Source organism: Lissotriton vulgaris, chromosome 1_1 (genome assembly GCF_964263255.1).
Source record: "Lissotriton vulgaris chromosome 1_1, aLisVul1.2, whole genome shotgun sequence".
NCBI classification, from domain to species: domain Eukaryota; kingdom Metazoa; phylum Chordata; class Amphibia; order Caudata; family Salamandridae; genus Lissotriton; species Lissotriton vulgaris.
The window spans coordinates 1,483,606,668-1,483,632,626 of NC_141685.1; the positions used below are offsets into that span (position 1 = coordinate 1,483,606,668).

At 41.8% G+C, this 25,959-nt stretch overlaps 1 protein-coding gene across 1 annotated transcript in view; it reads left to right on the forward strand.

The window, feature by feature from the left end:
* The window catches only part of FBXL13 (F-box and leucine rich repeat protein 13), a 1,406,730-nt gene that overhangs the window by 930,793 nt on the left and 449,978 nt on the right, over positions 1–25,959 (forward strand). The window contains exon 13 of the mRNA XM_086967348.1: positions 1,712–1,810. Within this exon, the coding sequence (XP_086823474.1) occupies positions 1,712–1,810 (99 nt within the window). The remainder of the gene's footprint in view (positions 1–1,711; positions 1,811–25,959) is intronic.

Genomic DNA, 25,959 nt, shown 5'->3' on the forward strand with positions numbered 1-25,959 from the left:
CTTTTACTGATGGGGCATTACAGCAGCCTATCTGAATACTGGACTATGTCTCCGAGCCATAGACTGGAATTCTGTACCGACAAAGACGATCTTGAGTATGGCCCGTGGTCTTCCTGCTGTGTCTGAGGATTTGCAACTCGTGCCAACATGGTCCTTTGACCTCAAACTGACTGGAACGATGACTCAAGGGTGCCTCTTAATCATTTGAGTGGGCATTTTTGAATGGCCTGTTTGTGCCGCCAGAGCTTACTGCTGCACCCGCAGTCTGGCTGTGGCATCTGGAGATTCCTCTGCACCATCAGAAGAAAGGCGGGTATTTATTTATTTATTTTTAAAGTTTTATATAGCGCATCCCGCTGGCATTATTCAAGGGGAAGGACCTCGCAGTGGGTTTCCGCCACCACAACAGCAGGTAAACCTTAACTGAATTGCACCTAAGCTGACACGGGACCCAAGAATGGAGACCGGGATGTAACCGAGATCAGGGGCCTTAAATACTGAGCTCCAGGTCATAGACACAACAATCTGCTTGCACTTTCAACATAAGCCTGAACCGTGATTTTACCTTCCTAATTGCGTTAGTACCTTTTCTGTAGTGACCTCATTAGAACCAGGTGCCTCAGTTTACATTGGGTGATTGTTGAGCACTGAGTATCTGTCCCCCAATCAATCTCCCTGAGAAACCTTGGGCAGCTCGCCCTTCTGCCCAGCCCCAGAGAATCAAATGCTGAAATGGTGACTTGGTGCTTGTTTTCAGAGCCATAGTAGTCAGTGCACGGGGAGTGGTTAAACGCCCCAGCCACCTAAGTTGTAGCGCCGTAGTACCTGCTTGGGCTGGGACCTCTGAAAGTGTTTTACCAATATCTTTCTGTTTATTTGAGGCACTCTAATCCAAAATTGTTGGGTACTGCTGTGAAATCTTTCAAAGCTAAGTAATCTACACTGAAGGATATATAGTATAATATCTGTTACAAGGAGTTGTTACAACTTAACTTTGGTAATGTTGGCTCTGATGAATACCCTTTTTCCTTCTGCCAATTTACACTTTACCATGAATAAGAGGTGCAGCAAAGGTTATGTTCTGTTGCAGAACGGGTGGGTATCCTCGCGTTTAGAGAAGGTCTATGGAAGATGAATAATTGCTTGGCCATGTATCTTCTAGAGTCTCTGAATTTCTGGTGCCTACTAAGCTGATACGATCTGAAACAGAAGGGGTGGGTAGGTGGCGCCGTTTATGCAATCAATGTCACTGTTATTGAACACGAGTGATGCCCGAACAAGCTTGTTTGAGAGAAGTGGTGCAAATATCCAAAGGTTTGCCTACTACTAGAAAGTTTTCAGAGATAAAGATTTTTGAAAGAGAACACTATTCATCATAACCAGCGTTACTGAAGGTACATTACATCTTCGTTCTCATTTTATATCATACTATGTAAAAAAATGTGAAGCTTTGATATTTACAACTGTTGAAGCTGGAAATTGTAGCTAGAGGTATAAGCTAACCCAAAGTAACCTTTTATATCAGCTCTGTTTTTAGCACAGGACTCCCAGGCTTGCGTTTAATCTGTGGACTCTTCATAGTATTTTAATAGACATTTTTATGAGTCCAGACCACATCTAAAATCCAGGCAAACGTTTCCATTTTATGCATATGTGGTTTCTGAATGTTCTTGCCTTTTCTCCTGAAGTAAAGATATACATATTTTTGCAGATCTCTGTCGATGGCTTCCGGTGCGTGGCAAGTGGCTGCTGTAGCCTTCAGCATCTTAAAATCGATGATATGGTAACTCTGACGGACAGCTGCCTCCTGGTAAGTGTCTGGGGAACCACCTATATTTAAGAATGTGTTTGTGGGCATTGTGCCATTTCTGTGCTTGGTACCGTAGCATTTCAGGCTCTTCTGTTGCGGTAATAGTCAACGATCTTTTCTTTCATTCGGATGGGAGGCTGGTTTTAAATACTTCCACATGGGTCTCCGAGCCTAGCCACGGCGCTAGAGTTGACTCACGGTTTCCAAAACTCGAGCAGCAGTTACCACAGTCACAGTTTGTGTTCTACAGTGACAAATTGCTGAGCTAACATTTTTGCAAAGCCTGCGCTTGTCTTTATTCCAGTAAATTACATGATTTAAGGGCATGTATAAACAGCTATATTCTACATATTAAAGGGAACAGACAAATTAGCAGCCATCTCTGTGAATTTCCCATTTGTCTTTAAGTAATTATACGTGACCTGCTGTGGCTCATAAGCTGTCATTTTTACAGGGGCTGTTATGTATATTAGTCTCGAAAAATGACATTGTAGCCCCAAATAACGTATGTAATTCAAACTCCACCCACTCTCGTGACCCTTGGGAAATATTTAGGATATTTAATCTTTAATTCCCGTGGCCAAAGATATTAAATCCGCTGTTTCCTTTCTCAGGTTGTAGAGACGTACCGTATCCACGAACGTGTCTCCCCGTCTCGTTCGGTATTTAAACAGCTTCCAGATGGAAGATGTAACTGGTCAGGTGCCAGATGTTACGTTTCACCATGGCTGCAAGCATCCAACAGCGAGAAGGGGCCAGTGGTCCTTTCCACTTCACTCATCTGGAGAGTTTACTCTCTGGCTAGCGTCGCTAAAAGTTCTTTCCACTTTTTGATCAGCTGGGCAACCAGCCCAGCTGATCAAAAAGTGCAGGCAGGAGCCATGTTAGACACATTCTGGTGTGATGTTTACTTTAAATAAAGCTCACCTATGACGTCCCACATAGATTTGAGCAGAAAAATTACCCCCACTCCCTCAAGACTTAATTTGCCTGTCCATGCCATTCCTTTTTGAAATATGAGAATCCATCTGCTTTTTCACTTGGTTGCGTGGATGTAAAAGATCACTTTAATTCAAACCACATTACAATCCAATATGAATGTATGCGAAAAAAAACAAAAGTCAGAGGAAACAAAATACAAAACTACTTTAAAAAAAAATCTGGATGTCTGAGAAAACAGCAGTTGAGAAAACATGATCAAAGACTAACAGTAAGTGAGGATTATGAACTACGGAAGGCCTGAGGAGGAGGATGCCCAGGAAGCTAGAAAGAAAATAAACCATAAAATGAAGAAAGAAAGATTAAGACAGAATAATAAGTACAATATTTGGGGTTCGATGAGGGAAGAGGGAATACAAGTGAAACAGTAATGAAGAAAGGAGTGATTAAGGGTCGGCGTCCATTGGCTCCACGGAGTTTAATGGGGGTTATACTGGCAGAAAATGGAAAGCAAAGCAAAGAAGGGTCATAACAGCGAATTACCAAGAGGACAGATACGGAAAAAGTAAAATATTGACAAACGGGGATACCATGCATTTTTTTAAAAAGTGCTTGACAAAGAGTAACAAGAATAAACGTGTTGAAATGAAATGTAACGTTACAGTAGATGTGTTGTAGTAGAAAGAATCAGCAATTATGTTTTTATTACCATTACCCATCTGGACAGAAAATAACATCACTGGAATGGACCAGGGCATAGCAAAATAGTTGGACTACTTGAATGTAGAAGCCCTATTTGATGGTGTTACCTACGTGAAAGTATTTAGAAATATCCAAGCACAAGCAGTATTATTGAGGAACACTGCCTCTGAAGGTGCCTTGAAGTAAGAGTTTATGAATGGATATTGAAGCGAAGAGCAGTACATTAAACAATTTCATCTTTAGTTCACAACTTCCCAAGTAATTTTAAGTGGAATTGCGAGAGAATAAATAAATTCACAGAGCAATTTTTAGGTCTCGGCCTAGCGATACACTGCACAGCAGTGTTCGCGCAGCCAGAGTCCTTTTGTACAGGTTTTTAAAAATGGACTTGGAAATTCCACACGCTCGTGCGTGTTCATTTCCTATGGTTCATTTTGATTGGGCTTTGGGTGCGTGTTGTTTTGTAACAGAACACGCAATAGGTCATAGGCGGTCACGTAGCTCCGACCATGGCCTATTGGTGTCTGTTACGCGCACCAAAGCCCATATGTTTTCAATTATTATGCCGAGACACGGGCGCGATAACTGAAAACATATGCCGTGAGTGGCGCGCGCACCACTTGCTGCGTTTTTTTTTCACCTTTCCTCAAGCTGGCTGGCTGTGCTCACTGTGTCCGAGATTACATAAATCATAACATATGGGGAGATCACAGTAGTACATGGTAGATGCCGGTGTCGTCAATGCCAGCTTCATAACATTATTCGTTTTCATGCATTCTGGTATGGGTAAATTTTATTTATATAGTGTTTGCTTGCATAATTTAATTATAAATACAAGCCTCCATGTTCCCGCATTAAATGGAAAAAACCCAGCGACTGTAACATGGTTTTGCTTGTACCAAACTGTCCCTAAGAGTCACAAGTGGGTATCTAGGAGTCACATGCAGGCTGACACACAGAGACCTGTCACGCACATGCCAACAGCAGACTTGGCCGCTCTGCTGGTGACGTCCCCCGGGGCCCACGGCACCCACCCTCGGTATTGCCCTCACTCTCAGCGACCCGGCCTCCCCCGGCCCCCTGCTCTGCACCTGAAGTCCTTGTCATTGGAGCCCATCTTCTCCAGGAGGCCACAAAGCTAGTATGACATGCCGCTCATGTTGAGGCCGGAACGGGGGGCCGGTACCGAGAGGCCGCTTCCGAGAGTCGCACCGCCCGGGTTACATGTATGGCAGACGCCCGTCAGCAGCCACCCTGTCCTGCAGGAAGCATGCAAGGTAAACAGTCCCCTGCACACACACTGCCATAGGTTGCAAGGTAAGCAGCTCTCAGCACGTGCAGTGCCATCTATACTTGTTATACCGCCCTGCCCTGCATACAGAAGTCCACCCTCTGAAAAGCCCCTGTGTTGGACTGACGCGATCTCGGCTCACCTGAGGAAGAAGAAGTAGGCGTTGTCCTGCAGCACGGTGTGCGAGTGGCACGAGAAGTAGCCGAGGACAGTGAGGTTGAGTCGGGATCCGGCGAGTACCTCCAGCATGCTGCCCCAGGCCTGGTCGCACAGTAACTCCACCTCGGCGGAGTAGAGCAGCCCCCGCGGGAGGACGGAAAATGGTTGTCGGCGCTATACTGCTCGGGGTGCAGTGCTAGCACCAGTGCGTCAACGATGATCTTGGCAAGCTCCGCCCTTCAGCCCTCGCTCAGTGGTCGCCAGTCCGAAGGCAGCTGGCATCCACGGCCGGAGGGTATGCCGAAGAGCAGCAGCAGCAGCGCGGGGAACATGGCTGAGCTGGGGATAGTGCAGGACACCATGAGCTTGGCTAGGCGGTGGGGTCACGGGCAAGGGGGAGAGAGCCTTTGCCTGAGAGCCACTTCAGCATCGCACCCTGGGCGCGTTGCCTACCTCCGACCGTCTTGGTGCTGCTAGAAAGCCACGCAGGTCTCCCTCCGCTGCAGGGCGCCCTTCTCCCCGGGCACCGCTCATCACACTGCACTGCGCCACGTCGCAGCGCCCCCTCCCCTCCTCGGGGTACACTCCGCTTCCCTGCCTGACATCACTGCATGGGGGGCACCGGGGGAGGGTCCGACAGATCCTCAGTAGCTGAGGAACAACTCCGTCACCTCTTTCCCTGCTCCAAGAGCCGCCTCCCACGAGTCCCAGACCACATCAAACAATCACCAGGCTACAGCCAAAAAGTCAGCTCATGCACTTAGATACTTTCATTCTCCCCACAGAAGTTATTTCTAACCACTACTGTGACGGCCTCACAACATTTCGTCCAGTTGAATTAAAATGGGTGCCACAGGCCAGTAGGGCCCCTCGTCCATGAATAAATACAGATTTGACACTTTTAAATATTGGATGTGGTTATGAAAAAAGCATCTCAGTCACAGTGGTTAATTTGTAGAAATAGAAGTGCCAGGGCTCTGCGAAGGTAAAACCATGTTTTCCTTTTTTGTTTGCTGTGTGAAAACCGTGTCCTGGGGCAGGGCAGATCCCCGCAGACCAACTCGTTACTGGCACATTTTAAGCAATTTTTGTTGTCATTTCTTTGCGTTGTTTGAGCCCCCAGGAACCCGTTCCTTGCCAGCCGTTCATGTGGTGTTGCTGCTACTGTTGACTTGATGGTACATACATCCCTGTCCTCCACGCGCAGCAGCGCTCCCAGAGCCACGCCTCTTAAGAGACCAGACAAAATTAATAAACGGCCTGTCGCCAGGGCTGTAAATGGGATGAATAAACTGGGGGGACTCAAAGGGATGTGTCCGATGTAATTAAGGGCGTGGTTTAATGACACATAAGCTAAAAATCTGTGCTTAGCATAGTGTGCCGCCTAACGGGTATTTTGCTGCTTCTGTTATTGTATCCAGATGTGTAATACAACAAGTAACATTGCACCTACAGCGAGCCAACAAGGCTTTATCAATGGTTGTTAGTTGCATAAGACAAATATGCAAACACTATTGCTTCGTTGTATACAACATGGAAAATGCTTCAGTTCTGAAATGATGGGACTGTGAAAGAACTATAGCGAGTCTCGTTGAAGTTACATCAAAGGCAGTGGAGGGTGGCACTGCTGCAGAGTTCCGATTTTATTCCACCGAGGATGAGGACAAAAATGGAGAGCCAGTAGGGACCCGTCTCAGCACCTGCGTTTTAGAACTGCTGCTGCACCGCACCGGCAGGACCCGGCCAACTTAAATCGCTGCCTGTCGCTACTGACGAGATTGAACCGGTTATTACAGTTGCATAATAAAAGACTCCCAAAGTAGGGTTCCCGCCGCTTCCTAGCAAACGGTTATAGGTGCATTTAGCCATCTTCTGGCTGTAGCTTGAGTCGTGGAGCCAGAGGGCAGTCTGGTGAGAAAGATACCTCTGCCAGATGCATTTTTCCCTTCAAAAGCAGCGTAGTAGTCTCCTGTCCTACTGTTAATAGCTGCAGTAGCCCTGTCCTCACCATTCTGTCCCTAATCGCCCTAACGTCCCTACTTATCAGCCGAACACTTGCACTGTCCCACTGACCCATTTCTGTAATGCCACACTGCCCCACCTATCTTCTCTTCTCTACTGCCCTACTGGCCCATCTAGCTGCCAACCAGTCTTTTGTTCCACAGTCCCACACTTTTGACCTATTTCCCCGTTATTGACTGTACTGCCCCACAGCCTATTATCCCCCCCAGGAATGCTATTGTATATGTTATTTCCCTTCCACCTCGTGCTTACTTAAGAGATGAAAAACTGATGCACTGTCCAAAAAGAGAGGAGCGACCAGCAGGCGGGAGATGGCTGCAGCCACGGACATACCTAGCTAAACGTTTCTTGCACAGATAAATATGGGAAGGAGGCTGCGGTCTTTTTTTAGGTCTCGCCTGACCCAGCAAACCATTAATGGGAGTCGTATACGTATACCGTCTGCAGATGTCTAGCAATCACTCCCTTTAAATAAAACCTTGGTTTGTAATCTACCACGAGCCCAGACCAGCAATAGACATCTTACACGAAAATCACTCAAAAAACAAGAAATTGGTTCCTCCTCTGTGGGAAATATGCTGACTGCGTGGTCCGAGATGTAAACAGAAAGGGAGAACAAATGTTGGTGGTTAAATAGTATGACAGTTCCCCACAAGTCACATACAATGGCCTACTTAGCAGCACACCAGGTTGTTTTCCTTTTTACACCTGCATACACCACGCATCAAGTCCGCACTTGATTTCACCGCCTTTACGTGTGATTCTATTAGGCGCCAGAGCAGACAACGTTCTGCGAACTCCACCCCCCATCCTCCCTCCTCCGGAAGGCACGAGCAAAACAAACCTCCAAATCCCTGGAGCATAATCACTGCAATGCACCGGTGGACTGTGTAAATCACGCCATTCCCATGCCTGACCTCGAGGCTGTCAACAAGGTTCATTCAATACCAGGTCTGTGTTGACTGAAAAGACACTAACTTGTAAACTCCTCTCCAAGAGTTATTTTTATGTTACTCAGGAAAATAAGTCTGTGTAAAATTCAAAAGGAAACGTAAAACAACAACATGGTTCCTTCAGTGGGTTTATGTGAAAAGGATTGTGTGGAATCTGGGTATATAAATTGTCGCCAGTTCATTTGACCTCCTTAGAATGCTCTGTATTTTCCTTAATGCGGATTTGTGCTCCTGTATGCCCCAAAACCCTTGTAATCTTCAATAGCTTTTGAAGCGCACTGAAGACAGGGAAATATATTCATAATTATATTTTTTATTGTATTTGTTTCTTATTTCGGCAGGCCATGATTATTCTGCTAAGAGTATGACGTATATTTTCATAACACATGGTTAATTATTTCAAAAGATACCTCATTGCTATAAAATAGCGTGTAGAGTGGGGGAAGTGTTTCATAGTAACTGATTGGTCAATTACCTAAACATGCTGGGAGACACCGGTTCAGAGTGGTTTTGTGGCGTCTTCAATATGCTGATGGTGCAAGGAGGGATTTTCCTGCAGTCGCCTTTCTTCCTATTTTCCAAAGAAGTCTGTCTGTCTGGGTTTTATGTTGATGTAAGTGCGGCATTAGGGCGTTACCCATTAAGCCCATTGTCTTACCATTTTAGTTATTTACTCTGCGCCAACTCTACCCGAAGGTATTGCAGCGCTTTACATGATCACCAGTTATATTATTCAGGGACACATTCATTTTATTTTTCTCACGGGGCGATTTAGTGATTTGCCCAGAATCTCAGGATGCTGTGCCCACGCTAAGACTCCGACTGGTTCCCAGTTCCAAAGTCGGTTGCACTGCCATTAAGTCATATGGACTTTTTTTTATTATAAAACAAATTATTCCACAAATCCTTAGAAGTACAAATGGGCACTGACACGCACAAGAAAGCCATTCAGTCATGAGAACACTCCAAGCCCATTTCATGTATTTTAACAATAGCTCTATGACAACAAACAGCTCAAGTTATGAATGTGCAAGACCTAATAAACCACCTATACCAACATTGGAAAAGAACCGAAACACAGCGGCAAATGGGCACATTAATGCAAGAGGCATCATCCAAAGAAGTCAAATTTTTGTGTGAATTTTAGTGCATGTCAGAGAGATTTGCAAAGCAATAGGTCTCGCATTTACTAAAGTTTATGCTATCGGCATTGTAAATGAAAATGCCTTTTATTTATTTGTTTAAAAAATCAACACATTAATAAAAGGCATTGCCATTTACAACACCAATAGCTCAATCTCTAGTTGTATCTTTAGTTATGTATTTAACTATCTTCTGACGTCTGTCGCTTTGCAAGGGCGCCATGACTACTCACTGGAAGCAAGGGCAGCGCCCCATCTGCGGTTCGTTTAAAAAATACAGCCACTATTGCTTGTATGTAAAGTAATTGTGAATCAGATAATGTTTAATTCTAATCTATTAATAAAACATTTAAAAAAAAAATACAGCTTTGAGGTCCAGAGATACCCTCAAACCCCTGGGGCAGAGCAAATACTGCACGAGTGATTTCTACTCTCTTATCCAAAGTATATTATGGCCACCTTCCAGAAAAGGCAAAATCTGCCTCTGCTCGCAGCGGCAGTAACCAGCTGTCGCTTCATCTTCTGCCACATTCACCGGCTGACACTGTGTGGAAGGGGCCGGTACCGCCCTGCAGTCAATGGGGCCGTTCATAGCTGCAAGGGTTCTCAGGTCCACGAGTGACTAGTTAGGTAAGTCCAGCCCCCCCCACTTTCCTCCCACCCCTTTGGAATTCTGGGGCTCTGACTAACAGCGATTTAACTGCATGCACAACAATGGCAAACACACCTGCTGAAATCTGAGAAAAATCAGGCAGGATTTCTGGAGAGGGGTGGTGAGCTTCGGGCAGTGATCTTCAAACTTCTTAATGCTGGGCCACATCATGTAAAAACAATTAAAAAAACTCCTTGGGCCTCCCCTTCAATTTTTTCACAATTAATCTGCTAAATTGGCAATGTTTGAATATGTCTAAGCATATTTAAACATTGCAGCTAAGGTGTTACCCCTGTTTAGGTCTTGCCAAGGCAGCACTTGCGATGTCTCTTCGAGACATGCATTATTCAGGATATGGGCATAAAGATCCGCCCACATCTCCACCCATCTTTTAATTTGACTCCTGCTCTAGCTTTTCATTGGTCAATAGGCTTAGTAGTCCCTCCTTAGTACTGAGTTGTCTCCTCTTGTAACCTCCCATTAGGAGAGCCCGTTGCATGTGTTGTTACTCCCTACGTTTTAATTACAGCCTCAGAGCACTATTTTCTTAAAGGGCATCAGGAAAGACACACGCTTGGTCCAAAACTAGGCTAGCAGTGGTTACTTTTTTCACGAGCACATCTATACTTTCTATACATTTCCCTTCATCAGCTCCACAGAGTAAAAGCTAATCTGGAATTAATATATTTATTTTGTCACGTTTCAAAGCTACTAATTGTATATAAGGACATAGCTATTTGAAGGTACTCGTGGCACTGTCTTGTATGCAATGCATTATGGGTTGGGTGGATTTACCATACCTTTTGCAGGGCACGTATGGTACTGCACCCTGCCACATGGCCAAGTGAAAAACATTGGCATTTATAATGCCAACAAATGCAAGACAGGTTGCATTTCCAAAGCAATAGGTCTTGCATTGGTTACAATTAGAGCTGTTGGTGTTGAAAATTATGTTTTCTACTTTTGCTTTTTTATGCCATTGACAATAGTGCTATGCCAATATAATCACTCCACTGCAAATTAAAAAAAACAGAAGCAAAAAACATTGTTATTTTCAATGCCAACAGCTCTAACTTTAACAAACCTGAGACCTGTTGCATTGCAAATGCTTGTTTTCTATGGGTTTATCTAACCCTAGACTAAAGAACACAAAGTATCGCCTGACGAAAGCACAAGACGACTGTGCCTTTCATGATCTTTTTGGACCCAAGATACCAAAGTCTTGCTTTCTGTGATATTAATGGTCGTCCAGAGTTCCACGCACCTTAAAGTCATAGAGGTGTGAATGTAAATGTTTGATTCTTGATTGTATCGGAATTACTTGCCAGCAGTGGGTTTCTTTGATATCTTACGTGTTTCTCTCGGACTGTTGAGCTAACACAAACCCTGAAGGAAAAAGGATTGCATTAACCACAATTTTTTTGCTCTGAGGCCGTCTTTCTACTTTATATGATCAGTGATGAAATGAAAATACATGCATAATATTCACTTTTCTCAAATAAAAGTTCAATATTCTTCATATGGTATTCTTAGCGTAGACTGTATGTTAAATTTGTAGATGTAAACATCATTCTTCCTGTGTCAAAACAACAGGAAAAATGCATGTGTATCCAATCATATTCCTCACAGAACACATTCTTTAATGTACTGCATCTCTGTTGGAGGATGTAGGATAGATTTTAAGTTTCAGCTGAGTCTGGGTAACATAGAAGATCCTTGTGCACATTTGAATTTAGGGAATAATAGTTGATGTCTTTACATTTTCAGCCTCTTTTCACCTACAGGTGTATGTTAATCATCATTTGAAGTTAGAGATGATGTTTCACTTTTACTTTGGAGATCTGACATAAAAACCCCAAAGCTCCGACTCCATGTTAGATATGCTTAGACTACATGTTAGGTAGGCTTTGCCTCCATCTTAGGTAATGGGAGTCGTCATTTTCTCAATTTTAGATAATGAGAGTCGCCATTTTCCTGGAATGATGCAGAATCATTGTCATGTCGGCCATTGACATAGATGTTGTCTGACTGTATCATCTCATTCCTTTTCATCAACATTTAGCCGTTTGTCGGCTTTGCCCTGAGGAGGGATATACAGTGTGCTCCTCTCACGGATCCCCGAGTGCTGTCTGTGCAAAGGCACATAATGAATTACATGCTAAATTATTCTGACAGACGAGGCTGGCCGCCCCCATACACAGTGAGTGTCAGCGCCTTCTCCCAATGAGTAGACACGATCATTACACAAAGTGCTCGATTTGCAGTCACATTTTTACAAACCTAAAAAGGGGTTTCTTCTGGCATTTTGGGTTACCTTTGATAGGATTTCACACGCTTTCGGAACATGAGAAATATGTAATCGGCAGAAGGGGGCACTACTCAGAGATGTAACAATTGTGCTAATTCTGACTGAAAATCCAAGTAAAGTTTGCTGTAGAAAACCTAATGTTCCTTCACTTCTTTGTTTAAAGAATTCATTGTAAAAATAATAACTGACAACGTGCAGTAGACGTCAATCTAATTAAATTAAAACACCTTTCAGCTACAAATTGAATATTGTGTGTGTATGTATATATATGTATAAGTCTCCTTCTGCAGCCTAATGGAGGGCTGTTAAAAACAATGTCCTTAATAGAGTGGAGCTGACAAACCCACTGGAGGGTTTAGTTGTGCCAAAAGACTACATTTCCCATCATGTATCAATTGAATTCACGCTTCGAAATGCGTAAGGCCAAGGGCTTCATATGGGGAGGCGAAGCCGCTTGCCTGTAATAAAGAAGTATGATGCTTACCTGCTGTTTGGAGTGCAGTCCTGCATCTGGAGAATCTTGTGGGAGCATATTAACACGGCGCTTCCAGGCCACGGAGACAACGCACCGCTCAAGGAAATGACGGTCCTGGAGAAGTGAATCATCATCTTTAAGGAGCACAGCAGGAAAATAATTGAGGCAAGTGAAGTCTCCTTCTGCAGCCTAACGGAGGGCTGTTAAAAACAATGTCCTTAATAGAGTGGAGCTGACAAACTCACTGGAGTGTGTAATTGCGCCAAAAGACTTCATTTTCCATCATGCATCTATTGAATTACCACTGTGGTGGCGCACCGGAAGCCATAAATTAAGGAGGTATGTTAGGGGATGAAGAGAAGCATTGTTGAAGTGTCAGCTACCACGGCCTCTAATGAGAAGCACTACACGCTTCGAAATGTGTAAGGTCCAGGACTTCATACGGGGAGGGGAGGCCGCTTGTCTGTAATAAAGAAGTTTGATGCTTACCTGCTATTTGGAGTGCGGTCTTGCACCTGGAGAATCTTGTGGGAGCGTATATATATAAATATATAAAATATATATATATATATATTTTTTTTTTTTCTAAAGCAAACGTCCCTTGTTGGAGAAGGAGCGGACAGCCAGCTGGTGCAGGTGACGAGTCAAGGACAGGACTGGTAAATTATTTCAAGCAATTCAAAGAATACACCGCACTCTTCTCGGATGATTAAAGCAGTTTAATCCAGCTCTTTAAAACTTCCTCACCTACGCCTTTCGAACAATAAATGTTCCTGATCACGGTAGTAACAAGTCCGTCTTTATTTTTTGTTATTTATACCCTTCTGCCCACTTTACAATTAGGATGCATTGTGGAAGGGGTAGCTTGTGCTTGGTTCTAATAAACCATTTATCATTTTCCTTCTACATATTGACAAGCCACAAGTTTTGTACTTGACAAGTTTAAAGCTTGGGTCAGGCTTCTTTGATCTTTAGAGGGCTGAGTGCCCTATTTAATAGAAGAATTGGTTTAAATTCTTCTAAGTTGCGTATATGTATATATACACTAGTGAAAGCTAAGTGCTTCTCACTCTTGTCCGTTCTGTGGCTTGTGTGTTAGTATAGGAAATTGATAATGAAATACACATCAAACATTGATATACCATATTTTAACTCAATTTTGGCCCCTCATTAATTATAAATTCAGTTCAAAATGTATTCCGAAGAACAACCAAATGCGCAAGGTCAAAGCAAAAAATGTCCTTTTCTCAGATATTTCATGCGTCATTCTAACTGTATTGTGCATTATCCCATGTTCGCCTGTTGTGGATGTTATACACTATTATTTTTGATGGATAGAAGATATATTAGAAAGACATAGTTCATATTTGTCATTACATTGTCTTTCCCTTAGGTTCTACAATTTGTTTTAAGTGTACATACAGTTCTTCGTCCCCGTTTAGACCGATCGGGATCTTGGTCTTGAATCTTATTATCAGTTTCGATTCCAACCATCTAAGTTTTTGTAGACGATTCCCTCCTCTCTCATTTTCTGACACCATAGCGATTCCTGAATATCCAACCTTTTTGCCAAGTTTTGTTTTTGAGAGTCATCAGGTGTTTGGCCATTGCATATGTTTGGTCTTTGTTTTGTATTGCTCTAATTTGCTCCAGCATTCGTTTTTTGAGAGCACATATAGTGGAACCAATATATCGTTTGCCACAGTCACATTCAAGTAGGTACACAACATAGTGAGATTCACATGTTATCTTGTTCTTAATTTCAAATGGTTGGCCTTTAGGATCATTCAGGGATTTTAGATTTTTCCCAATCTTACATGCTTTGCATGATATGCATTTGGTGAATCCCTTTTGCCTTTTCTCTAACCATGATTCTTCCTTTTTGTCTACGAAGTGGCTGTTGACTAAGGTGTCTCCAAGTGATGGTTCCTTTCTAAATGAGATTAATGGTGCATCTCCAATCATGTTCCCAATGTCCGGATCCTTTTTTAGCACACTCCAGTATTTAGTGACCATTTTTCTGATTTGTACATTTTCCTTGGAGTATGTCAAGATGAGACGTGTTTTGTCCTCCATGTTTTTTGTTGTTAGATCTTTCTTCTTTTCAATCAGGGTTTCAGTTCTTGTCTTTTTTCGTGCTTGTGTCTCTCCCAATTTGATGGTTTTCATACTGTAGCCTCTTTGTGAGAACCGTTGTGCAGTTTCTGCAAATTTTTCTTCCATTTCAACAGGTTCCGAACAGTTACGTTTCATACGTAAAAATTCCCCATAGGGTACATTTTGTTTTAGAGACACAGGGTGGAAACTAGTTCCATGGAGGATATTGTTGGTGGAGGTCTTTTTTCGGAAAAGGGTGGTATGTATTTTGTTTTCTTTTATATATACCTTGGTGTCAAAGAAGTCAATTTCTTTTTCTTGGATGTTGAATGTAAATTGCAATCCCACATTGCTGATGTTCAAAATCATTATATACTGGAGCAACTCTTCCTTTGTACCTTTCCATAATAGGAAGAGATCATCGATAAATCTCAGCGATAAGACCACTTTGGTGGTGTATGGATCGTTTTCTTCTCTCCAAGCAATGTGTTTCTCCCACCATCCCATGGTGAGATTAGCATAGCTTGGAGAGAAGATATATATATATATATATATATATATATATATATATATATATATATATATATATATATATATATATATATATATTCACTGAAAAAACCATAGGTTATAGACCATATATAGTTAGGAATTAGCATTTACAAACCCTTGAAAATTCACAGAAAAAAACATAGGTTATAGACCATATATAGTTAGGAATTAGCATTTACAAAACCTTATTTTACTCACACAAAACCATTGAAATTCGCATATATAGTTAGTTGCACTAACTATATATTGCGCACCCGCAATCCACTGCTGATCATGTCACATATTACATCATTCATGACATGGTCAGTGACATCACTGATGACATCACTGATGACATCTCAAATGACATCACTGATGACATCACTGATGACAACATCCAGTGACTGTATGTTTCTGTAAAGTTAAAATATGTCTTACATATTGAAGAATGAGTGGATGTATAAGTGTCTGGATGAAGGATTTAGTAGGTGCATGACTGACTGTATGAGTGAGTGATTAAATGTGTCTCACTGAGTGCATGGGTTAGTGACTAAACTGTCTTAATTTGTGCATCATTATGTCTGTTGTTCTGTAAACTGTTGCATGTGTTGATCAGTAGCTATATGAGTAACTATATGGGTTATTGATTGGTTGCCCAAGTATTTGTATGGGAGACTGAGTGTGTGTGTGGGTGGCTGGGAGGTGTATGACCATGTCACATATTACATCATTCATGACATGGTCAGTGACATCACTGATGACATCACTGATGACATCACTGATGACATCTCAAATGACATCTCAAATGACATCTCAAATGACATCACTGATGACATCACTGATGACATCTCAAATGACATCAATGATAACATCACTGATGACATCTCATTTGACATTACTGATCACATCACTGATGACATCATTCATGTGATAATACGATGAACCTCTTCAGACTCTAATATAACCTTAGATACACTCAGTGTAAACAGACACTCACAGACTGTCACTCATCCATGGAGTTATTCACACACCTAGTCAGTCATGCAAAGAATCAATCACACCTCCATTTCCTCAACTATACAGTTATACACACCTTACTTATTCAAACATATACTAACACATATTTACTCTCTTATACAATCCCTGATACAAGTTCACAATGATCCATACAGCCACTCACACATTCACTGGCTCTTATGCACAGTTATTTATATATGTCAACTCTCACATGTACTGTGTTTTACATATGTACTTACTTTGACATGTAGCACTGAGATATCCATTCACTCACCAATACATTCATGCACACAGTCAACCGCCCATACAGCTGTTTCCACATGCACTTTTGAACCCATACATCTAGTGAATCAACTGCTCACACATCTATGCACAGAGTCATACACCTCCCAGCCACCCACACACACACTCAGTCTCCCATACAAATACTTGGGCAACCAATCAATAACCCATATAGTTACTCATATAGCTACTGATCAACACATGCAACAGTTTACAGAACAACAGACATAATGATGCACAAATTAAGACAGTTTAGTCACTAACCCATGCACTCAGTGAGACACATTTAATCACTCACTCATACAGTCAGTCATGCACCTACTAAATCCTTCATCCAGACACTTATACATCCACTCATTCTTCAATATGTAAGACATATTTTAACTTTACAGAAACATACAGTCACTGGATGTTGTCATCAGTGATGTCATCAGTGATGTCATTTGAGATGTCATCAGTGATGTCATCAGTGATGTCACTGACCATGTCATGAATGATGTAATATGTGACATGATCAGCAGTGGATTGCGGGTGCGCAATATATAGTTAGTGCAACTAACTATATATGCGAATTTCAATGGTTTTGTGTGAGTAAAATAAGGTTTTGTAAATGCTAATTCCTAACTATATATGGTCTATAACCTATGTTTTTTTCTGTGAATTTTCAAGGTTTTGTAAATGCTAATTCCTAACTATATATGGTCTATAACCTATGGTTTTTTCAGTGAATTTCAATGGTTTTTAATAGCAAATATCAAAAGCTGTAAAATGTATTCTTCTTTTAAAGGAAAAATATATTTTATATGTATTTAATATAATTTTTTTATGTATATACATTTTTTGAGGGAACAAATTTATCAACTATCATGCTGAAGAAGAGTGTGGGGAAAACAAAACAAAGAGGAGGACTAAGAGGAAAGAACAATCAGTTCAAAAATACAATTGCTTTAAAGCATGAAGTGCTTTTCCACACATTTACATTTAAATAACCCATATTAGAACATACAAAATATCTACAGAGGAGACGGTGTACATTGAATTTTAGACTCTTCATTGGTACCTACATGTTGGTACTTACATCACCCAAACAAGACAACAGCTCTATTCAGAGCTACCCTACCTCAAAGCACTCTAAAATATTATTTTACTATTTCCCTTGGTTTTCCCCTTGTTACGCTTTCCGGAAAGCTACCCGGTGCGCGGACCGGGCGCTAACCGTGCGAAAATTAGAAAGAAAAAGGGTGTTTTTTTTTTACATATATGGGCCTCCTCAGCCACCCTCTGAAAACCTAGGGGGTCAGGATATGTCTCCCGTGCCCCCTTGTACCCATTCCCAACATTGTTTATCCTCCATCTTGTGACTAAATTCGTCCGAAACACAAGATGGCGGACTCCCGTTACGCTACCGGTGAGCTACCCAGTTCGCGTACCGGGCAGCGCTTCCACCGCGAAAAATCGAAAAAATGTTTTTTGGGGTTTTTTTTGCCCCGCGGGGCCCTTTAATAGCCCCCACATCAATCCTAGGGGGTCAGGAGGGGTCTACCTTGCCCCCTTTCATTCATTTCCCCCTTCGTTTATTTCCACCTCTTGTCTCTCGATCCTACCGAGAGACAAGATGGCGGCCGCTCCGGACTGTTTAGAATGTTGAGAGTCACCGGAGAGCCAATCCGCTTCTCCTCGCGAAGTTCCGTTACGCGTCTGGTACGCGAACCGGGGCGCTAACCGGGACGCTGTCACAGATATATAGATGTTTTTGAACGTTAATTTCTTAAAATCCACTGGAGCACATATCTTGAGACCTAGCAAAGGCACATTGGGCAAACAGTCTCTACAATTTTGCCAAGTTTCATAGAAATCCATTCAGCCGTTCGAGCTAAAAGTGAGTCCAACCGCCCTATGGAAAACTCAATGTTAAAAACACGTTTTGGGACCCCCCTTTTTTCTCGGCCCCCGCTTGACGAAAACCCCCCAAACTTTCAGGGGACGCTCAGAAACAAAATGTGCCATTTTCCTGAAAATTTCAGCCAATTCTGTCCATCAACGCCAAAGTTATTCAACATAGAATTTTCAGAAATCCCTATTCAAAAAAGTCCTAACTATATATACCTTCTGGCGATCGCCAGTAGGTAATATATATATATATATATATATATATATATATATATATATAACATTTCTATGGCAAAATGAAACCCCTCATTTTGTTCCTTTTCAAATTAAATGTATTAAGTGTTACCACTTTATTCCAATCAAGATGAATTCAGGTGTGCCATACTTTTGTCATAAGTAAGACTGTTAGCGTTCTAGTTGTTCTTTAGAACACTCTGGGACATTCTGTCATTGGGCTATAGTTGGGCTACATCTGGCTGATATTTGGGCTACATTTGGGCTCTTTTGTCTCTGGTGGCCATCTTGGGAGACTGCATATCAGAATTTTTTTAATGAAATATAAGAGGATTTGAGAAGTCACTCAAAATGTGCCCTAATTTTTATTTCTTCAGCACTAATCATAATTTCTATGGCAAAATGAACCCCCTCATTTTGTTCCTTTGCAAATTAAATGTTTTAAGTGTTAACACTTTATTCCAATCAAGATGACTTCAGGTGTGCCATACTTTTGTCATAAGTAAGACTGTTAGCGCTCTAGTTGTTCTTTAGAACACTCTGGGACATTCTGTCACTGGGCTATAGTTGGGCTACATCTGGCTGATATTTGGGCTACATTTGTTTTTTTTGTCTCTGGTGGCCATCTTTGGGCTACATTGGGCTACATTGGGCTACATTGGGCTACATTTGGGCTCTAACATATATATAGCCCAATATATATTTTTCAAAGTAAATTTTCGTAAAAACCACTGGAGCATATATCTTGAGACATAGCAAAGGCACATCGGGCTACCAGTCCCTGCAATTTTGCCAAGTGTTGTGGAAATCCATTCAGCTGTTCGAGCTAAAAGTGAGTCCAACCGCCCTATGGAAAACTCAATGTTAAAAACACGTTTTGGGACCCCCCTTTTTTCTCAGCCCCCGCTGGACGCTCAGGAACAAAATGTGCCATTTTCCTGAAAATTTCAGCCAATTCCGTCCATCAACGCCAAAGTTATTTAACATAGAACTTTCAGAAATCCCTATTCAAAAAAATCCTAACTATATATACCTACTGGCGACCGCCAGTAGGTAATATATATATATATATATATATATATATATATATATATATATATATATATATATATATATATATATATATATATATATATATATATTTCTTCTGCATCCAAAAATCCCCCCCCCCCCTTTTTTTGAATCATTGCCCATTCAGGGCCAAATTGACTGCATAGATTTAAAAGGGTTGCATTAGCCCATCCAGGGCGCAAATCTGACAAAGTATAACTGCCTATATGTGTTAAGAATGTGAAAAATACAACGGGAGTGAGACAGAACACTCATATCACAATAGGCAGGATGTACCTGTGTTTGACGAAAATGAATCATGCATGCACTTTGGAAAAATTTATTCATTGCTTACCTAAGGTTTTTAAACTTGCACTGAGCACTATATGTCATCAGAACGCCATGAAATGTTTACATTTTTGCAATATTTGCACATTACAAGATGGCTGCCAAGATTTGTATTCCGAAAATGGTAAACCGTCATTGATGTTCATGACGAGTCAGCTTTAAATGGCGTTTTGCATTGTGACACTGGTGAACACTGACGAAGCCTTCTGGCGAAACGCGTCTGTTATGGGGGTAGGGGCTTGAATTAAATAATTTTGGAAATTGATGGTATGGTGTGCTGGTCTTCTGTCTAGCCTGACTGGAGTGGACTGTTTTGTGAATATATATATATATATATATATATATCACTGAAAAAACCATAGGTTTCAGGCCTTATATAGTTAGTATAGTTAGGAATTAGCATTTAAAAAACCTTTGAAATTCACTGAAAAAAACATAGGTTTCCGGCCTTATATAGTTAGGAATTAGCTTTTAAGAAACCTTTGAAATTCACTCCCAAAAAATTTTAGGGGTATTATAGTTAGCTGGACATTTCACTCATACAAAACCAATGAAATTGCTCCTATATAGTTAGTTGTACTAACTATATTTCGCGCACCCGCAATGCACTGCTGATGATGTCACATATTAGATCATTCATGACATGGTCAGTGACATCACTGACGACATATCAAATGACATCACTGATGACATCATCCAGTAAATGTGGTTTGGTTTGATATTTAAATAAGTATTATATATAGGTTTGAAGACTGAGTTGATGTATAAGTGTCTGGATGGAGGATTTAGTAGCACTGTGATTGACATTCTAAGTGACTAATTTAAAGTGTTTCTCTAAATATATGGGATAGTGCTTAAACAGTGTGAATATCTATATCACTCTATCTCTTGTTGCGTAAACTACTACATAGGTTGGTTACCAGCTATTTGAAAGTCTATATTACTTATTAATTAGTTAAGTGAGAATTTGTATGGGATAGTGAATGTGTGAGTAGTTGGATGGGAGGTGTGTGACTGTCCAAAGATGTGTAAATAGTTGATTTAGTAGGTATATGAGTTTAAGATTGTATGTGGAAATAGTTGTTTGGATGAGTGAGTGTCTTTATGGGTGTGGTGATGAATACATTTATTTCTCAATGATACATGTCCAACAAACTAGAAATATAAAATAGCAGTGTAGGTGACAGTTGTTTATAAATAAGTATACACACGACTCAGTGATTGTATGAGTGAGTGTATCGAAAACTTTATACATGCAATAGTGATTTTATAACACACTAAGTATGAGTTACTATCTGAGTTACTATATGAATAATTAAAGTAGTGTTTGTATAAGTGTGTAGCTGAGTAAATGTAAGTATGATCAATTATTTGCATAAGTGAGTAGGATGCCTGCATAAGTCAATATGATGTGTGCTGGTGTGTAATGTCGATGTAGGTGTATAAGTATATTTAATAGTGTTCTATTGATCTTTCTTAGCATGTATGAGTGAATCTGTAGGTAAGTGTTTAGATGTGTGTCTGTAGATGTAGTAATCACTGAGTGGGTTTTTAGAAACTTGTATTGGTGTGACAATGGTTTCAGATATGGTATTCCATATTTTATAACGAGTGTTGAAAGGTTATACTAGTGTATGATGAGATGTATCAGATTGTCACGTGGATGATGTCATCAGTGATGTCAACAGTGATGTCATTTGAGATGTCATCAGTGACGTCATCAGTCATGTCACTGACCATGTCATGAATGATGTAATATGTGACATCATCAGCAGTGGATTGCGGGTGCGCGAGTTAAAGTTAGTACAACTAACTATATCGGAGGAATTTCAATGGTTTTGTACGAGTGAATGTCCAGCTAACTATAACATCCCTAAAACCTATGTTTTTTTCAGAGAATTTCAAAGGTTTTTTAAATGCTAATTCCTAACTATAACACCCTTAAAACCTATGGGTTTTCAGTGAATTTCAAAGGTTTTTTAAATTCTAATTCCTAACTATATCAGTCCTCAAACCTATGTTTTTTTTCAGTGAATTTCGAAGTTTTTTAAATGGTAATTTCTAACTATAACATGTCTGAAACCTATGGTTTTTTCAGTGAATTGCAGAGGTTTTGTACATGACTTATTTTAAATGTATTAATTGTTATATTTATTTTTTTGATACTGATTTACTACATTTTTTTACACTATTTATTTTTAGTTATTTATTTGATAAATTACAATATAATTATATTATACAATACATTACAAAATATACATTATCAGAATTAATTACTTTAGTTTAAATACTTTGGAAATAGGCAATAGACTTTTAAGTACAGTACTTAGTTGTTGCAAAGGGCAACACAATTTCAAATACAATGCAACATTGAGCTCAATGTGAATTTCTAGTTAAATGCAATTAGTTTCTTTATGGATTACTTTTCTAACCACAGGACTGGATCCTAGAGTCAGTCCATGGACCTCTCCTGTAAACAGTTGACTAAAAGCGTTTTGGTTACAGTAGTGATTTTAAAGGAATATTATTGTATTTTAAAAGTTGACAAACTTTTTCACATAGAATTACCAATGTTATCCTATGGGAGGAAATTCACTTAGCAGGTAAGTAGTGTTATCGTTACTTTTTCTTACTCAGTGGTGGATCCTGGATCCAGCACTGATGCATCTCCTGTAAACAGTTGAGAGAATGCATTAAAGTCATACAGGCGATTTTTAAGGAATATTTGTAGTTTGTGAAAATCCACACTTAGATACTTTTCTGGTGAAAACCAGACAATGGATTCCTAGAATTACTTTTCAGGGTCAGTGCTGGGCTAAAAGATGCGTGAGTCCCATGCATTCCACACCACTGGATTCAAGCAAGCCGGGCTGAAGACGGCTGGAATGCCAGAAACCGGTACTCGGAAGCTTGTTTCCGGTCCAGGGAAGGCATGGCTTGGCAGTTCGGGCTGGACTGTTCCCATGAGGCACAGGGTCAGACTGATTTGCATATGGCCATGTCTGAACTGGGGTGGTGTGAAGTGCAAGAAAACGATGGATTTAGGCCCAGATCTCTGTACTGGGGTGAATGTATGACAATGTTCTGAATTCTGTCCATCAACTGTGGTTTTTGCATTGGGCTAAAAGATGCAGCACTGGGTTCTCTCCTGATAACAGGTGAGTAAATCGGAATTCGTTGTTCGGATGATTTTAGAGGAATATTTTAAAGTTCCAAAACTCCACACACAGAAGAATTTCCAAGTGAAACCAGTCAATGTTACCCTTCGGAAGGAAATTCACTTAGCAGGCAAGAAGTGTTATCATTACTTTTTCTTACTCAGTGGTGGATCCTAGATCCAGCACTGGTGCATCTCCTGTAAACAGTTGAAAGAATGTGTTTAAGTCATACAGGCGATTTTTTAGGAATATTTGTAGTTTGTGCAAAATAGACACTTAGAAACTTTTCTGGTGAAAACCAGACACTGGATTCCTATGGAAGGAAATACAAGTTACTGGTAAGTACAGTTAGAATTACTTTTCAAGGTCAAGGCTGGGCTAAAAGATGCAGCCCTGGGTTCTTTCCTGATAACAGGTGAGTAAATCGGAATTGGTTGTTTGGATGATTTTAGGTGAATATTTTAATGTTAGCATATAGAAGGAAATTCAAGTTTATTTAAGGTTTTTATAGAGCGCGTAGTCACCCGTGAGTATCCCAGCGCTATACCTCGTAATCAAGAGGAGAAGGGGTGCAGAAGAATTGGAGGGATTATGAGAAGAGAAGAGTTTTGAGCGATTTCCTGAAGCGGAGGAGGTTCGGTTCTGTTCTTAGTTTCAGAGGGAGCGCGTTCCATTGCTTCGCTGTGTGGACCGAGAAGCGGCGACCTCCTGAGCGGGCTTTTTTCACTCTGGGTACCACTATGAGGTTTTCGTGTTCCGATCGGAGTGCTCTGGTAGGTCTATAGGGGGTAAAACAGTTTTTGAGAATTGGTGGGCCTTCGTTGTGGAGCAATTTGTGAGCCAGGCAGAGGGCCTTGAAAACCACTCTTTCCCTGACAGGCAGCCAGTGCAGTTTCTTCAAGGCGGGTTTCGCAGAAGCTCTGGCCGGGGTGTTCGTGAGCATCCGGGCAGCGGCATTCTGGATTTTCTGTAGGGTCTGAAAGGTGGCTTCGGGGGCTCCCAGATAAATGGCGTTACTGTAGTCCAACCTGGTCACAATCAGGCCTTGGATCAACAGTTTCCGGGAGTTAAAAGGAAGTAGGGGGAGCACTTTCCTACATGACCTTAGAAGGCAGAAACAGACGCCGGCCGTCTTCCTTGCCTGCGTTCTAAAGGTGAGATCTTTTTCTAACCATATTCCCAAGCTCTTGACCTCCGTCTTGGGGGCAGGAGGTTCACCAAGACAGGCGGGCCAGATGTTCGGGGGTAGAGAGAGCCCTTTTTGTCCCAGGAGCAGAATCTCTGTTTTTGACCCATTAAGTTTGAGGGCTGAGTCGTTCATCTATTGGTGTATTTTGGAGAGACAGCCATGTAGGTTGGAGGGTTCTTGCTTGGGGTGAGATAGTTACCACCAGCTGTGTATCATCAGCATAACTGATGATAGTCACTCCAAATGGGGTGACCACCTCCTCCAGTGGGGCCATGTACACGTTAAATAACGTGGGGCTTAGTGACGAGCTCTGGGGCACACCACACAGGAGGGGGATGGCAGGGGAGCGGCTGTCACTTTCCCAGACTTGGAAGGAGCGTTGGCAGAGAAATGATGAGAGCCATTTCAGAGCTTTGTCCTTCACTCCGATGTTTCCCTGGCGTTGAGTTAAGACCTGGTGGCTGACAGTATCCAAGGCCGCACTCAGGTCCAGGAGGATCACTGCCACTGATCCTCCTGTGTCAAGAATGTCTCTGGCCTTCTCCACTGCTGCAAGGAGTGCGCTGTCAGTGCCCTGACCTGGTCGGAAGCCCGTTTGGGAGTTCTTGAGTAGGTGGTTAGTTTCCAAGAACTGTGACAGTTTTTTTATTTACTAGTTTCTCAGTGACCTTACCAATCCAGGGGAGGAGGGAGATGGGTCTATAGTTTGATAGGTCCTAAGGGTCTAGGGAAGGTTTCTTGAGAAGTCCTTTAACGACCGCCTCTTTCCAGCTAGGAGGGACTTCACCTTGGGATAATGAGGTGTTAATCAGAGCGGTCAGCGGGGGCACTATGGTGTGGGTGACTTTTTTGAGGAACCGTATGGGCACTGGGTCACTGGGGGCGCCACTCTTGATTGAGGCAAATGTGGCGGATAACTCCTCCATGGTGACCGGGCCAAAGGAAACCAGGTAAGGGGCAGATGATTTCAGGGGGGAATTCATCCGCAGGGGAGGGTTGTCCTTATCTCCTTCAATGAAATCGGATTCGGCAGCGGGAAGAGAGGCGAGAATCTTTTTGATTTTTTCATCGAAGAAGGTAGCTAGTTTGACACATTTGTCTTCCGCTGCTTTGGGGTCCAGAGGTTTTTCTGGGGGGTCGGGGACATGGAGGAGCTCTTTAAGGATAAGGAAGGTTTCCCTAGCAGAGCAGGAAGAATTCTCTATTTTTTCCTCATAAAAGGCACTTTTGGCGTTACGGAGTGCTAGTTTATATGCTCTCATGGCTGTCTGGAATACATCTTTTTTATTCGCAGACTTATCCTTCCTCCAAATGCGTTCTGACTTTTTGCATTCCTTCCGTAAGGCGTTCAATGCAGGGGTGTACCATGGAGCGGGATTGATCCTCTTGGTATGTTTTAGAGTGCTAGTGTGCGGAATGAGATTGTCTGGGGAATGGGTGAGCCAGTCATTAAATTCTCTATCCGCAGTTTTGGGATCCAGGGAGGGGAGAGGGGTGGATTCTCTTAGCTTAGCTTCCCAGTCCTCCGGTACCAGCTTGTGCCACCGTCTAACGAGGGTCCTGGCTTTGGGTGGTTGAGTCGGAGCGGTTTTGAGTTGCCAGTGCATGGGGACCAGTAAGTGGTCTGTCCATGGGAGAGGAATGGGTTCCTGGGTTTTAAAATTTCGAATATTCGTAAAAATCGGATCCAAAAGCTGGCCTTTTTCATGG